This window comes from Lepidochelys olivacea (assembly GCF_965140295.1).
Source record: "Lepidochelys olivacea isolate rLepOli2 genome assembly, chromosome: 1".
NCBI classification, from domain to species: Eukaryota; Metazoa; Chordata; order Testudines; family Cheloniidae; genus Lepidochelys; species Lepidochelys olivacea.
In genome coordinates this window covers 61,241,788-61,258,566 of record NC_140411.1, presented here as the reverse complement: position 1 = coordinate 61,258,566, position 16,779 = coordinate 61,241,788, and the positions used below count along the sequence as shown (strand labels likewise).

Here is a 16,779-nt window from a genome sequence, read left to right as displayed (position 1 = left end):
GAAATAAGGCTGCCTTCCTAGAAATCTTCAGGAGAGGATTGCAGAGTACCTCCATGAAAGTTTCATCAAGATCTCTCTGGAGGATTCAAGGGACACCCCTGTGTACATAAACAAACTGTTTCACATGGTCCACCCTGCCTAACTGTACAGGGAAATGAAAAAAGCACATAAACAATTCTACTTCTCTTTGTAGTACCACTACCTCTTCTAGTATGAGTAAATTTAATGAAAAGTCGATAGCTGTGTCCTGTTAAGTTGGGCACTTCATTAATACATCACTGTAATGGGAAATACATTTACACACTTATCCAAGGTTCCTTCCCCTGCATTGGGCTTACCTGTGCTCAACTGCCAGGACTCACTGGTCTGCAATCAAATCTCAAACAGGTTCTGGACCGTGGCACAGCTGCACCCCCACAGTTGCATATCTCCCACCCTTCTCCTCACGCCAGAGACCCGTGACGGGCTCCTCAAAGGTATCCAAGGTTGTCTACGGGTAATGGGGTGTCTACCAAGTATGGCATGCAGGTCTTTGTAAAAACGGCAGGTCTGAGGCTTGGCACTGGATCAACTGTTGGCTTCCCTGGCCTTATGGTATTCCTGCCACACTCTGCTTTCATGCAGCACTGCTGCTGATCCCTGCCATACCACTTCTCCTGCATCCCCTGTGCAATCTGCTTGTAGGTGTCCACACTTTTATGGCTAGCCTGTAGCTGTGCCTGCATAGCCTCTTCTCCCTACAGCCCCAGGAGATCCAATACCTCCTGTCTACTCCAAGCCAGAGCATCTCTGGAGCGTGTAGCTGGCATGGTCAGTTGGGCAGTTGCATACAACAATGGAGAGCTGGTAGGTGTGCTTACCAAGCTGGACAATCATGAAAAGTTTCAGAGTAGCAGCCGTGTTAGTCTGTATTCGCAAAAAGAAAAGGAGGACTTGTGGCACCTTAGAGACTAACCAATTTATTAGAGCATAAGCTTTCGTGAGCTACAGCTCACTTCCTCAGATGCATATCGTGGAAACTGCAGCAGGCTTTATATATACACAGAGAATATGAAACAATACCTATTCCCACCCCACTGTCCTGCTGGTAATAGCTTATCTAAAGTGATTTCCAGCACAAATCCAGGTTTTCTCACCCTCCACCCCCCCACACAAATTCACTCTCCTGCTGGTGATAGCCCATCCAAAGTGACAACTCTTTACACAATGTGCATGACAATCAAGCTGGGCTATTTCCTGCATAAATCCAGGTTCTCACATCCCCCCCACCCCCATACACACACAAACTCACTCTCCTGCTGGTAATAGCTCATCCAAACTGACCACTCTTCAAGTTAAAATCCAAGTTAAACCAGAACATCTGGGGGGGGGGGTAGGAAAAAACAAGAGGAAACAGGCTACCTTGCATAATGACTTAGCCACTCCAAGTCTCTATTTAAGCCTAAATTAATAGTATCCAATTTGCAAATGAATTCCAATTCAGCAGTTTCTCGCTGGAGTCTGGATTTGAAGTTTTTTTGTTTTAAGATAGCGACCTTCATGTCTGTGATCGCGTGACCAGAGAGATTGAAGTGTTCTCCGACTGGTTTATGAATGTTACAATTCTTGACATCTGATTTGTGTCCATTTATTCTTTTACGTAGAGACTGTCCAGTTTGACCAATGTACATGGCAGAGGGGCATTGCTGGCACATGATGGCATATATCACATTGGTGGATGTGCAGGTGAACGAGCCTCTGATAGTGTGGCTGATGTTATTAGGCCCTGTGATGGTGTCCCCTGAATAGATATGTGGGCACAGTTGGCAACGGGCTTTGTTGCAAGGATAAGTTCCTGGGTTAGTGGTTCTGTTGTGTGGTATGTGGTTGTTGGTGAGTATTTGCTTCAGGTTGTGGGGCTGTCTGTAGGCAAGGACTGGCCTGTCTCCCAAGATTTGTGAGAGTGTTGGGTCATCCTTTAGGATAGGTTGTAGATCCTTAATAATGCGTTGGAGGGGTTTTAGTTGGGGGCTGAAGGTGACGGCTAGTGGCATTCTGTTATTTTCTTTGTTAGGCCTGTCCTGTAGTAGGTAACTTCTGGGAACTCTTCTGGCTCTATCAATCTGTTTCTTTACTTCTGCAGGTGGGTATTGTAGTTGTAAGAAAGCTTGACAGAGATCTTGTAGGTGTTTGTCTCTGTCTGAGGGGTTGGAGCAAATGCGGTTGTATCGTAGAGCTTGGCTGTAGATGATGGATCGTGTGGTGTGGTCAGGGTGAAAGCTGGAGGCATGCAGGTAGGAATAGCGGTCAGTAGGTTTCCGGTATAGGGTGGTGTTTATGTGACCATTGTTTATTAGCACTGTAGTGTCCAGGAAGTGGATCTCTTGTGTGGACTGGACCAGGCTGAGGTTGGTGGTGGGATGGAAATTGTTGAAATCATGGTGGAATTCCTCAAGGGCTTCTTTTCCATGGGTCCAGATGATGAAGATGTCATCAATATAGCGCAAGTAGAGTAGGGGCTTTAGGGGACGAGAGCTGAGGAAGCGTTGTTCTAAATCAGCCATAAAAATGTTGGCATACTGTGGGGCCATGCGGGTACCCATAGCAGTGCCGCTGATCTGAAGGTATACATTGTCCCCAAATGTGAAGTAGTTATGGGTAAGGACAAAGTCACAAAGTTCAGCCACCAGGTTAGCCGTGACATTATCGGGGATAGTGTTCTTGACGGCTTGTAGTCCATCTTTGTGTGGAATGTTGGTGTAGAGGGCTTCTACATCCATAGTGGCCAGGATGGTGTTATCAGGAAGATCACCGATGGATTGTAGTTTCCTCAGGAAGTCAGTGGTGTCTCGAAGGTAGCTGGGAGTGCTGGTAGCGTAGGGCCTGAGGAGGGAGTCTACATAGCCAGACAATCCTGCTGTCAGGGTGCCAATGCCTGAGATGATGGGGCGCCCAGGATTTCCAGGTTTATGGATCTTGGGTAGTAGATAGAATATCCCAGGTCGGGGTTCCAGGGGTGTGTCTGTGCGGATTTGATCTTGTGCTTTTTCAGGAAGTTTCTTGAGCAAATGCTGTAGTTGCTTTTGGTAACTCTCAGTGGGATCAGAGGGTAATGGCTTGTAGAAACTCGTGTTGGAGAGCTGCCGAGCAGCCTCTTGTTCATATTCCGACCTATTCATGACGACAACAGCACCTCCTTTGTCAGCCTTTTTGATTATGATGTCAGAGTTGTTTCTGAGGCTGTGGATGGCATTGCGTTCCGCATGGCTGAGGTTATGGGGCAAGTGATGCTGCTTTTCCACAATTTCAGCCCGTGCACGTCGGCGGAAGCACTCTATGTAGAAGTCCAGTCTGCTGTTTCGACCTTCAGGAGGAGTCCACCTAGAATCCCTCTTTCTGTAGTGTTGGTAGGGAGACCTCTGTGGATTAGTATGCTGTTCAGAGGTATTTTGGAAATATTCCTTGAGTCGGAGACGTCGAAAATAGGATTCTAGGTCACCACAGAACTGTATCATGTTCGTGGGGGTGGAGGGGCAGAAGGAGAGGCCCCGAGATAGAACAGCTGCTTCTGCTGGGCTGAGAGTATAGTTGGATAGGTTAACAATATTGCTAGGTGGGTTGAGGGAACCATTGCTGTGGCCCCTTGTAGCATGTAGTAGTTTAGAAAGTTTAGTGTCCTTTTTCTTTTGTAGAGAAGCAAAGTGTGCGTTGTAAATGGCTTGTCTAGTTTTAGTAAAATCCAGCCACGAGGAAGTTTGTGTGGAAGGTTGGTTTTTTATGAGAGTATCCATTTTTGAGAGCTCATTCTTAATCTTTCCCTGTTTGCTGTAGAGGATGTTGATCAGGTGATTCCGCAGTTTCTTTGAGAGTGTGTGGCACAAGCTGTCAGCATAGTCTGTGTGGTATGTAGATTGTAATGGATTTTTTACCTTCAGTCCTTTTGGTACGATGTCCATCTGTTTGCATTTGGAAAGGAAGATGATGTCTGTCTGTATCTGTACAAGTTTTTTCATGCAGTTGATAGATTTCCACTCCATACGGCTAAATGCAGTGCCTTGCATAATGACAGGTTTCAGAGTAGCAGCCGTGTTAGTCTGTATTCGCAAAAAGAAAAGGAGGACTTGTGGCACCTTAGAGACTAACCAATTTATTAGAGCATAAGCTTTCGTGAGCTACAGCTCACTTCCTCAGATGCATATCGTGGAAACTGCAGCAGGCTTTATATATACACAGAGAATATGAAACAATACCTATTCCCACCCCACTGTCCTGCTGGTAATAGCTTATCTAAAGTGATTTCCAGCACAAATCCAGGTTTTCTCACCCTCCACCCCCCCACACAAATTCACTCTCCTGCTGGTGATAGCCCATCCAAAGTGACAACTCTTTACACAATGTGCATGACAATCAAGCTGGGCTATTTCCTGCATAAATCCAGGTTCTCACATCCCCCCCACCCCCATACACACACAAACTCACTCTCCTGCTGGTAATAGCTCATCCAAACTGACCACTCTTCAAGTTAAAATCCAAGTTAAACCAGAACATCTGGGGGGGGGGGGTAGGAAAAAACAAGAGGAAACAGGCTACCTTGCATAATGACTTAGCCACTCCAAGTCTCTATTTAAGCCTAAATTAATAGTATCCAATTTGCAAATGAATTCCAATTCAGCAGTTTCTCGCTGGAGTCTGGATTTGAAGTTTTTCAGGGGACACCATCACAGGGCCTAATAACATCAGCCACACTATCAGAGGCTCGTTCACCTGCACATCCACCAATGTGATATATGCCATCATGTGCCAGCAATGCCCCTCTGCCATGTACATTGGTCAAACTGGACAGTCTCTACGTAAAAGAATAAATGGACACAAATCAGATGTCAAGAATTGTAACATTCATAAACCAGTCGGAGAACACTTCAATCTCTCTGGTCACGCGATCACAGACATGAAGGTCGCTATCTTAAAACAAAAAAACTTCAAATCCAGACTCCAGCGAGAAACTGCTGAATTGGAATTCATTTGCAAATTGGATACTATTAATTTAGGCTTAAATAGAGACTTGGAGTGGCTAAGTCATTATGCAAGGTAGCCTGTTTCCTCTTGTTTTTTCCTACCCCCCCCCCCCAGATGTTCTGGTTTAACTTGGATTTTAACTTGAAGAGTGGTCAGTTTGGATGAGCTATTACCAGCAGGAGAGTGAGTTTGTGTGTGTATGGGGGTGGGGGGGATGTGAGAACCTGGATTTATGCAGGAAATAGCCCAGCTTGATTGTCATGCACATTGTGTAAAGAGTTGTCACTTTGGATGGGCTATCACCAGCAGGAGAGTGAAATTGTGTGGGGGGGTGGAGGGTGAGAAAACCTGGATTTGTGCTGGAAATCACTTTAGATAAGCTATTACCAGCAGGACAGTGGGGTGGGAATAGGTATTGTTTCATATTCTCTGTGTATATATAAAGCCTGCTGCAGTTTCCACGATATGCATCTGAGGAAGTGAGCTGTAGCTCACGAAAGCTTATGCTCTAATAAATTGGTTAGTCTCTAAGGTGCCACAAGTCCTCCTTTTCTTTTTGCGAATACAGACTAACACGGCTGCTACTCTGAAAGTAGTAGTGTGCATTCACTGAAATTGGAAGGATGCATTGTTATATTTATGCTATATAAAGATATGTACAAAGCTGTGGATCTTCTGTATATCCACCATCCTTGGGCCCTTCCCCATAAGATAGGCAATAAACCAAACTTCAGATCATGGCTTTCCCAACCTTCCTCTGCTCACTTTGCTTTTTTAGTTGTATGTACCCCTTTTCCTCTACACTTCATCTTTCATATCTGGTTTGTAAGCTCTAGCTCTCACTACGTAGTTGCACAGTGCCTGACCTTGATTGAGGCCTCAGTTCTATGTTAGTACTCATGTCGCACTGGCTGGAGTGACTGTTGACCGAGAGTGCCAACCTCAGGGAAGACTGTCAAAAAGCAGGGCAGACGCCCCAAACTGATTGTCTGTTCTATAATTAGATTTCACCAACCCAGTAACAAGTGTGAACTCCTAAAGCACTATAACAGTCTTATCATGGAGTCAAAGACCGTGGCCGGGGGCATTCCAATCTGTCTTGCCAAGCAGGCAAGTTGGACTATGTGACAGATGGTCACTTTACACCAAAATCACAACAATATTCAGGTTACTTCCAATGTCAAAGGACCAGTCTCTTACTCAAAGGACCACGTCAATTGTACTCCGATCTCAAACCAAGGCAATAGCCAATCCTGTAATAAAACAAAGTTTTATTAAAAAAAAAGAGTTATTTACAAGGTTAAAACAAGAAACATACAAACACAAATGAGATACAGTCTTGGATTTAATAAGGTAATATACGCTTCTATAATAAGCAGCTCTATATATGCTTTAGGACTGACCCATGCCAAGCAGCATGGGGATCGCTTGCTTATGTTTAGGAATCCTTGCCTTTCAGAGTCCAGATGCATAAAGATCCAGTTTCTCCTTGTCAGGGATTTTTATCCCCTTCTCCCCAGAGCCCACACTGATAGAACAAGTGTCGGCGCCTGATTCCTCTTTATGTGAGTGGGGACATCCATCAACAATCTTTGTCCTTTTGATGTCTTACAATGGCTCGTTTGGTTTCAAAGGCCTCTTGTTTGAAGGCCTCGCACTTTTCCTGAGTTAATACTTCTTTCCTGTTTGAGGCCAGTTCTGCACTACAGACCTATGTCCATATAACTGCATCACTCAGGAACGTGAAAAATCCATACCCCTGAGTGACGTAGTATACTGACCTTAACCCCTGTGTACAGCGCGCTATGTCAACGTGGGAGCTTAACAGGGAGATGCAGCATTTTAAGTGTAGACCTGCCCTGAGTTACACAATAGCAGATGTTTACAGTGCAAACACTCAATATAATTTTATACCATGGGCTACAGAGGTTATAAGTGAGATCAATACATGCAGCATCCTACACTGTTCATAGGGGCTAAACACCAAACACATTCTTACAACTCTAATATTTATCTTAACACTACGAGCACCCAGGTAAGTCAGACTGGTTTCCAGCTATGTATTTGTTAGTGTTCAGTGAGGCCCTGGGCCTTAGCATGAGCTGGCACCTGGTCTGCCAGCATCACAACTAGTAACGAATAGTCCTGGAGGATAATATTTTCACAATTTCTAGAGGTCTCTAGTGGAGCCACTGCTTGGGCTTATTCTACTTCTTGCATTGGCCTGTCAAATGCACATCCTATCAGGTCTGTCTCTGTGTGGCTCCTTGAACCTCTTGCCAGCAGTGGCAGTACAGTTGGCTGATTGTCTGCTGCTATTGTGTACCATTTGCTGGCTTCACTCAGCTGACTCCTCTGAGGATTTGCAGAATATAGGAGTTGAGTACACTTTGGGACTCTTAACCTACCAGTATTTCAACCTCTCTCTCTCTCTCTTGCTCTCTCTGGGTGGGGATTTTGGCTCACAAACACACACACCAAGGAAGCATGGGGGGGGAGGAATCCTGTTAGGAATAAATTCATAATGCAGCGATTTCATTCGTAATATTGCTTTATATTGTCAGCACTACTTTAGCTTCTGTGCATGGAGCTATTTCTAATTTTGGGGTGACACCATATCTTAGTGGAATGTTTTCTGTTTTCTGCTCATTTTGGCCAACATCAACCTAAGAAATGGATGGTCTTGAAAGGACCTGTTCCCTTCCAGAAACCTGTCTGTCCAGTGGGAGTAAATCAGTCTTTTAAAACTCGTAACAGTTAACACTGATAGCAGCTGCCCCATCACAGATTTTATAGGTGGATATAAATGAGATATATACATCAGTTAGCATAGATCAATGTATTTAAATAGTTCTTCTGTAATGTACTGTGTTTTCTCTTTTTTTCAGGCTGTTTTTATTACCATATCTTAGTTATCTGGATGTTTCCTACAATGATATTAGTGTTATCCCTCATGAAATCAGGAATCTCAGGTATTGATATATAATATACACTGGAACCAGACCTATGTGTAAAATATTGTGAGCCTATTAGGAAGTCGATTGTTAATAAATCTGGAGTAACGCCACTGATGTCCATGGATTTACTCTGGATTTGCACCGGTATAACAGAGATCACAGTCTGGCCCACTGCCCTGTAATGGGGGTCTGATTTTAAAAATTAAATGCATGTCCAACTGCTTAAATATCATGATTATGCTTGTAAATCAGGTAACTTCACACAAATTATGATCATTTGTTAATTGTGCCCATATGCATGCGCACTTGCCTAATTTGCACGCATGATCATTGTAATTGTATGCCCTCAAATCATGTAAACCACATTGTCATTCCCAGAACGTGCAAATGAAGGTGTGATTGCAGTGTGGGCAGGCATACCTGCTCTAGCTTTAATCCGGCTAGCACATGTAACAGTGGCAGTGAGGATGTGGGAGCAGGGAATTTGGCATGGGCACCAGAGGACATACCCGGGATCCCCTTGTACACTAATTGCTAGCCTGTTCTCCCACTTCTTCACTACTATTATTACACATTAGCTAGGTTAAAGCTAGCACAGGTATGTCTACCCATGCCACACTTACACCTTCACTTGCAGTGTAGACATACCCTCAGTGTGTTTGTGTGTGGTAGACAGGGGAGGTTAATACTTTGGCCTTAAGGGAATGATACAGTAGAAATTTTGTGATAGACTGAAAAGGTTTTTCTGAAAAAAACATGGAATTAATGTACCTTTTAGAATGACGGTTAACATCTTTGAGGTATGTTGTATTAAAAGCAATTGTATATGTGTTATTGTGGCATTGCATGTACCTTCTCTAGTAGGGATGGGGATGCTAATATACTTCTTCCATTATAAACCCTTTGAAGCCACCCTCTGGAGAGGTGCACATATACCAGTTCAGAGTGGATTCTTCAGGCACCAACAGACAGAGAAAGGGTTTTTGAATAAACAGCCTGGTTTTAAACTGGCTCATGACTTTCTTCCTGATCCAGCAAATGGACAGGACCATTGGTCCAGGGAGGGCCCCAGTCCTTTAGGGCAGTGGTTCTCAACCTTTTCAGACTATGGTGCTGCTTTCAGGAGTTTGATTTGTCTTTTGTACCCGCAAATTTCACCTCACTTAAAATCTATTTGACTATAAAATCAGACGTAAAAATACACAACTGTCACAGCACATTATTACTGATCAATTACTTATTTTCTCATTTTACCATATAATTATAAAATAAATCAATTGGAATATAAATATTGTACTTACTTTTCAGCATATAATATATAGAGCAGTATAAATAAGTCACTGTATGAAATTTTAATTTGTACTGATTTCGGTAGTGTTTTTATGTAGCCTGTTGTAAAACTAAGCAAATCATAGAATCATAGAATATCAGGGTTGGAAGGGACCCCAGAAGGTCATCTAGTCCAACCCCCTGCTCAAAGCAGGACCAATTCCCAGTTAAATCATCCCAGCCAGGGCTTTGTCAAGCCTGACCTTAAAAACCTCTAAGGAAGGAGATTCTACCACCTCCCTAGGTAACGCATTCCAGTGTTTCACCACCCTCTTAGTGAAAAAGTTTTTCCTAAATATCAAGATGAGTTGATGTACCCCTAGAATACCACTGCATACCCCCAGGGGTATACGTACCCTTGGTTGAGAACCACTGCTCTAGGGAAAGGTTGAAAGGGCAGGGCCCACTGAGGCCTATATGACTGTTGGCATGGTCTAAGCTGAAGCTGTGATGAATTTGTTTCTAAAAGGAAACCCTTAGTATGGGGTGTTGAAGGACTGCTCCTTCCAGAGCCCATGTTAGGGCTGGGGTGAAGACTAGTCAGTTTATTAGTATGTGTGTAAGATTCTTTTATTGTTTTAATATGGTTTTTTTTGTAATGCTTTGTACCTGAAGGATAAAGTAGGTTTGTGAAGGAAGTGCTGTATGACATAGGCACCGACTCCGTGGGTGCTCCGGGGCTGGAGCACCCATGGGGAAAAATTAGTGGGTGCTCTGCACCCACCAGCAGCCAAGCTCCCCCGCATCCCCACACCCGACCTACTCCTCCTCCCCCTCCCCTGAGCGCGCCGCATCCCTACTCCTCCACCTACCTCCCAGCGCTTCCTGCCTTGCTGCTGCCAAACAGCTGGAGGGGGAGGAGTGGGAACATGGTGCGCTCAGCGGAGGAGTTGGGGAAGAGGCGGGGCCAGGGTGGGGATTTGGGGAAGAAGTCAGAATAGGGGCAGGGAGGGGGCGGAGTTGGGGCAGGGACTTTGGGGAGGGGGTTGGAATGGAGGCGGGGCGCAGGCGGGGCAGGAGTGGAGTCGGGACGAGGCCGGGGGGTCGAACACCCATTTGCGGGAGCAGAAGTCGGCACTTATGCTGTATGATGCCTTATAACAATTATACCTGTTAACCATCCCTAATGAGAAAGCATGTAGGTGCCATTGGGCAACTTGTCTGTGTTGGTAGTAACACAGTGAAAGCAGGGAACTGCAGCCTGGAGATACTCCAGTCAGAAGGGAGAGAAATATGGGTCTCTGCCCAGGACAGGTGATGACTGGGGGAGCTGGTAACTTGAGAATGGTTGCCCTTGCTGCACTGTAAAGGGGGAATACAGGTGCAGTTGCCCTAAACTGTGACACTATGAAAGAGGAATTTTTTTCCCACAAAGAGTTAATCTGTCGCTGTTTTTGGTGAGAAAGTTTGTCGGAATATCAGCAGCTGTTTATATGAGCAGAAGGAGGGCAGATATAGAAGTATACTTACATGTTAATAAACAAGAGTGTGAAGTTGAGAACACACACACTTAACATTAAGTTTTTGAGAAATCTGATGATGGCCTATGTGTGTGTTTGGACACCTGTCTTAAGCTTTCAGTTGGATACACACACAATCCCTTATTTCCAGTTGCACTAGTTGTTTAAACTGTACTTCAGAAAATAATTCTCTTTGTGCACATAATTGCATCATTGAATCAACACTTAAAATGTATTATTTTTTAAAACTTAGCCTTTTATACATACAGATACATGTGCCATCTAGGTGCAGTAACTCAGCAAGTGGGAAGTAGGATATGTATACAATTATAGCTGAGATGAATTGTGTACATAATTTGGTGGTCTTTAAAATTACAGGGCACTGGAATATCTGAATGTTGAAGGAAATCAGCTGTGTGCTTTGCCTTGTGGGGTTTTGAAGCTTCCTGTGAAACTCCTTAACACAGAAAATAATTTGATGCATCCCTCTTTATGGAAAGAAAACAGCCAGAACCAGCCACAGAGACTTACTGATCTGGCTGCCCTTTACTTCTCCAGAAACCACATGTGGCAAAGATATACTGAGATCTCAAAGGATATTCAAGAAATATTAAACAAGTAAGTGACAGAAATCTCTAGATGACACTCTGGCTTCCATGGGAGTTTTGGATACACAAGAAATGTACCAATGGCCCCTAATTACTTATTCTGGCAATGTCAGAAGGACACCGGCTTTAGACCTGGTAATGTATACTTTCTCCATCATGAAACCACCTCTGTAGATCACCACTGTAGGAGCTCCATGCCATGCATTGTGAGCCACAGAATAAGTTAAGAGAAGTTATTGACATCTTCACATTAAAATAATGCTGATCAATAATAGTGCAGTTACTTATAACAATTCTCATGCAGGTATACTCAGCTATGTATCTGAATGCATACCAGGCCTATGTATTTTTGATAATATATGGAACTGTACATTTAATCAAGTTCATCAAACATGTGCAAATTATTGCTTTGATCCATTTAAATAGCTTAACTAGTTCTGTACTGTCACCTATTACCATCGTATATTCCAGCCAAAAATGTTTGCTGCATCGTCATGTTGAGGTTGTGCACTGAACCAGTCTGTTCAAGAGAGAGCTGTGAGCTTCAGAACAATCTAAGTTGAAAAAAATACCAGCTCAATTTCTGGGAGTGGCAGAGCTATCCCCACCCCTGCGCTGCATCTCTCTATTTTCACTTTGTCTGCCTCAGACTTCCACTTGTCCTCCTTCCCCACTGGAGCCATACAAGTATAACTACACCCTTAGGGCTAGAGTCATTACCCCCATGGAATAGAGAGCAGCCTACACCACAATGTAGTTCTGGAAGTGCAGGAACCTTCCACAACCATCAGTCTCAAAATCAATCTGAGGCCAGCTAGATCCCTTAATTTCTAGTTGAAGATGCAGAAAGTGAACTGGAATGTACTGTGTGTGTATAGTCATGTGCAATGTTTCTGACTCATTTTTCTCTCCATCTTAGCTGTAGAGTCTGTGACTGCTGCAAAGGACCCTTGTATGGTCAAGGACTTCGTCTCATTCGATCTTGCAGGAACATATTTAGATTCCGCAAACTTCCTTTTCTCTTTAATGCCTGCTCACCATCCTGTTACAGCAGGTACATGTCTCAGACTGACTCTCAGACTTGAATGCTTTATGGAAATTGATCTGGGTTGCAGCAGAGAAACCGGTGATATAATGCAGTTAAGAAATATGAGGTTTTTTAGGTCATGTTGTACAAGAAAATAGCTTGTGATACTGGAGTGTTTGGGATCACTTTCTCTGTGCAATTATCATATCCTCCTTAATGTGCTTTCTGGCCTAAATGTTCTATTTTTATTTGGAAAGGAGTCTTTGCCTGTTTAGGTTTGTTTGGGATCACTCACTAGCCTTCTCGGAAGGATTTTAAGAACTGCTTATGCTTAGCTATTAAGACATGACAAGTTCTATACAAATAGCTTAAATCCACAATTCATAACTTGCTTATGTTTCATTAGACACCAGTGAATAATTGAATCAACAATATAGCAGGCCAAATTCATTGCCGTATAAGCCAAGTGAAGTTTATAAATTGTACCACCGATGATTTTGGCCCCATACTTCCTGGAGTAATAATTCATAGAAAAGAATTTTTTAATCCTCTTTCACCCTACCAATAGTACACCATATTATAAATTGGTTCTTAACATGGTTTAAAATTGGACAACAAAGTTTGTATCCCTGTAACACAACGTTAACACCATTCTATAACGTTGTCCTAAAACCTTGTTCAAGCCCTGCTAGAGGAGTAGTCTCGAACATGGTTCTAATTCAGTGTTCAGTTCCATAAACACATGCCATTGGCCTTAGAGTGAAATTGACCCATGTGCAGAGAGCCAGTGCAAGCCCTTTGCACCACTTGAGATCTGCTTAAGCCCTCAAAACAAAGCTTAAGTAGGATTTAAATGATGCATAGGACTTGGTGTTGGTCCTCTGCACAAGTCACTTTCAGCCTCAGTACTTACTGCTGCAAAGAGTTCCATTCACATACACGGGACTACTTGTGATAGTAAGCATTTGCATTTGTCCAGGAGTAAGCATTTGCAAGTTCAGGCTCTAGCGTGGGTCATACCTTTCCAGGAACCATGTCACTGTGCTGTGACACAGGGTATATTTACACAGCACTGGTAGACAGAAATGTCTGCTCAGAGGGGGTAGGTGGGATGGTTGTACTTAGGTGGCTGTCATGAGCCACCTTCTGCTGTATAGCAGCCACACTGCTATGTTTAGCCTGCTAGCTCAAGCAGAGGTAACGTGTCTGTCTACCTGTTCTGGGAAGCGCCATCCCAACTGCTGTGTAGACATAGCCACAGTTCCCAGAGGAGTAGTTTGGCTGTAGTAGCCTGGTTTTGATTTGAACTGAACATGATTAAACTATACTAGCAAAACTGCTTTTTTCCACTGGTATAAAAAGTGGTTTAAAGTGCTACACTATCTGCCACATACAAAACACTAATTTGGCTATTAGTAATTGTTAAACGGCACAACTACAAAAAGGTGCCTCTTGAACATGTCTTCAACCCAGACTTAATATACTGTTGATAATCCAGGTGCAGAGTTTATATGGGGGCTAAGACTCTCAAAAACAACTAATGATTTTTTGGATAACCAGCTGGAGACACCTCCAGGAGGCCTGATTTTTCTGAAAGTGCTGAGCAGTCACTCTGAAAATCAGACCTCGGTAAATTGTCTCAAGTTGGCACCCAAAATCACTAGTTGCTTTTGGAAATCTTAGCTGTAGTGCATATTTTATTACAAATAGCTTTGACAAAGGAAATTCACGCTAAAGTGAAGTTTGCTAGATAGTGTTCTCATTTATTTGAACACGAGACAGACGCCAATAATCTAATGTCTGGCTGATTATAGGTATGTATACTTTTGTATAGTCCTTAATTTTTTTTAATGTCAAAATCCAAGATAGGAGCTTTCCAAAGGAACCCTGTAATTTGTATTTAAAGGATGTTTGGGCTATGTCTGCTTTTAATTATATAATGTGACATTGTCAAATACAAAACATTGGTTGGTGGAAAATGTTTAATAAAAAATTAAACTTGGGGGTCTGAAGAAAAATTTGCTCTGCAAATTTCAAAAGATTATTTATCAGATTTCCTAAGTAGGAAGTCTGAATTTCTTCACCCTCAGTCACCAGTTTTGATTTGATGGGCTTGGGCTTGCTCTCCTTAAAATGACTAGTAGCAGCAGCAGCCGCCAATAGGAACACAAGGTTTTGGTGGCATCTGTAGAGAGATCTTTTATGGCTGATGTCTTTCCAACAAGTCTCCTCTATTTCAGAGAAGTATAGTCACAGCAGAAATGCTCATAGTTCAGCATTTCGCTCGTTTGAAGTTGTGGTAGTGTGTTTATCCCACACAAATCATGAAGGGATTAATGTGGGCCTGAGACCAATTTTAACCCACGTGGTTGTAACTGGAGAGTGAGCCAGACATAATTAGAGAAGAAGCCGAATTGGGGAAGGAGCTGGGTTGTGGTTATTAGAAAGGGAAGGAACCCACAGTAGAAGAATGCTGCAGGGGGAGAAAAAGTAAGTCTGCAGTCACTTTCTGGCATTAGAGAGACTAGGACAGTTGAGGAGTAAGCCCCGGGATCCTTGCCTGTGTGTAGAGAAGGCTGGTATGTGGCCAAGAGAGACAGGGAGCAGCCACGGGGGTGGAGCTGGTTCTAGAGGTATGCCATGAAAGAAAGCAGCAGCTGGTCTTCTAAGAAGAGAGTCCTGGGAGTCAATCAATCAGGGAATACAGCAGGGTAACTGAAAGAGGGATGAAAGTCAAGCCCAAGGAAGGCAGAAGTGGGATTAAATTTTAATTGTGGGTTTGGGATTTTGTTGGGGGATTCCAGGTGAGGGCCCTGAAAGTAGGAATAACCTAGAGAGGTAGTAGGGGAGAAAGCATGAGTGAGACATGGGAGGAAGAAATCTAAGGTCTGGTCTGCACTAAGACCTATGTTGGTATAACTACATCACTCAGGGGTGTGAAAAATATAGCGACATAGTTATACCGACCTAACCACCTGTGTTGACAACACAGTGTTGGTGGGAGAGCTTCTTCCATCAATGTAGCTACCACCTCTCAGGGAGGTGGATTAACTACACCCACAAGAGAGTTCTCTTCTGTCAGCTTACAGCATCTTGATTAAAGTGTTACAGCAGCGCAAGTGCACCAATGCAGCATTTTAAGTGTAGACGTGCCCTAAGGAGGTGACAGCAAGAAGTCTGGGGCTGTGAACTTTGCCAGTCTGTCCTTTGGTCCCTGGACTAGAGCCCAGTGGAGTAGGAGGGCTGGGTTTCCCTAGTAGCCACTGGTAAGATGGTGTGAAGCCCTAAGAAGGGGCCAGGGATGATGGAAAGCCCTGAAAGAAAGGTGTGAGGACTACAGGATTCTGAGGACTGAAGATTTTTTTGTCAGCATATTTGAACTCGTATTTGTTGGACGTTGTTACCCCAAAAGGGGTGAGACTAAACTGACCTGTACACCGGGGGAATTCTGCACCTAAAAATTCTGCAAAATTCTGTATATTTTATTTGTCAAAATAACACAATATAATCATGCCCGTTCAATTATTTTGGTAATTTATTTCAAAATACCTATCGACAAGTATGTCTAACAATACAGACAACAAAAAAGATTCAGGAAGTGGTTTTGACAGATAGATTCCTTACTAGGCCTATTAATACAGAACTTGGAGTAATAATTCATTTAAACTGCAATATAGAAATGTATTTCCAGAACCCCTCAGAAGCAGTGCAAAGGCTTGGGGGAGTCAGGGATAATGGAGGAGCTGAGGGAGAGGGAAGTAAGTGCTGGGAGTGAACCTGGAGGGTTGTTGGGTGGGGGTGGGAGAAGTATAGAACAGTGTTTTGTTTTGGTTTTTTTGGGGGGGAGGCATTGTCAGAGAGTTGGGAGCCTCCCCCATGCAGACCCTGAATGACTGAATGGGAGTGGTTAGCAGTCAGGCACATCTGCTCCTGTGCCCATGTGTCCCTGCACCCCCATCTCAGCCACCCTTCCTCCCTCCATCCCCATGTGTCCCTGCACCCCCACTAAGCTTCCTTTCTCCCCATGTGTCTCTGCACCCCCCCTCAGCCACCACCCCATCCCTATGTGGTCCTGCCTCTATGCCCCCCCATCTCCATGTGTCCCTGCACCCCCAGTCCCATTCAGCCCCCCAGTCTTTGTGACCCACCCCAGCAACCCTGTGTGCCCTGCTCTGTGTCCCCCACCCCCTCAATATCATATGCCTCCTCACCTGGCCCTTCAGGCAGGGCGCTCTGAGGAACACAGCCACTCCTCCTCCCATTGGTTGCTGGCTGCTACAGTGAGCCAGCTGCTTTCTGTTCTGGTGCCACAGCAGCCCCTGCTGGGTGAAAGTTGTAACTCCAGTGCCTCTCAAGCAGAATGCATTTTCTGCGGAGAAAAAATAAATCTGTGGGGGACATGA

At 44.0% G+C, this 16,779-nt stretch overlaps 1 protein-coding gene across 1 annotated transcript in view; it reads left to right on the top strand.

Annotated features, from left to right (window-relative positions):
• The window catches only part of LRRC63 (leucine rich repeat containing 63), a 52,290-nt gene extending 39,542 nt beyond the window's left edge, over positions 1-12,748 (top strand). Inside the window, exons 8-10 of the mRNA XM_084618043.1 lie at positions 7,884-7,967; positions 11,120-11,359; positions 12,269-12,748. Coding sequence (XP_084474169.1) covers positions 7,884-7,967; positions 11,120-11,359; positions 12,269-12,434 — 490 coding nt within the window. The 3' untranslated portion in view covers positions 12,435-12,748. The remainder of the gene's footprint in view (positions 1-7,883; positions 7,968-11,119; positions 11,360-12,268) is intronic.
• Positions 12,749-16,779: the final 4,031 nt, after the last annotated feature.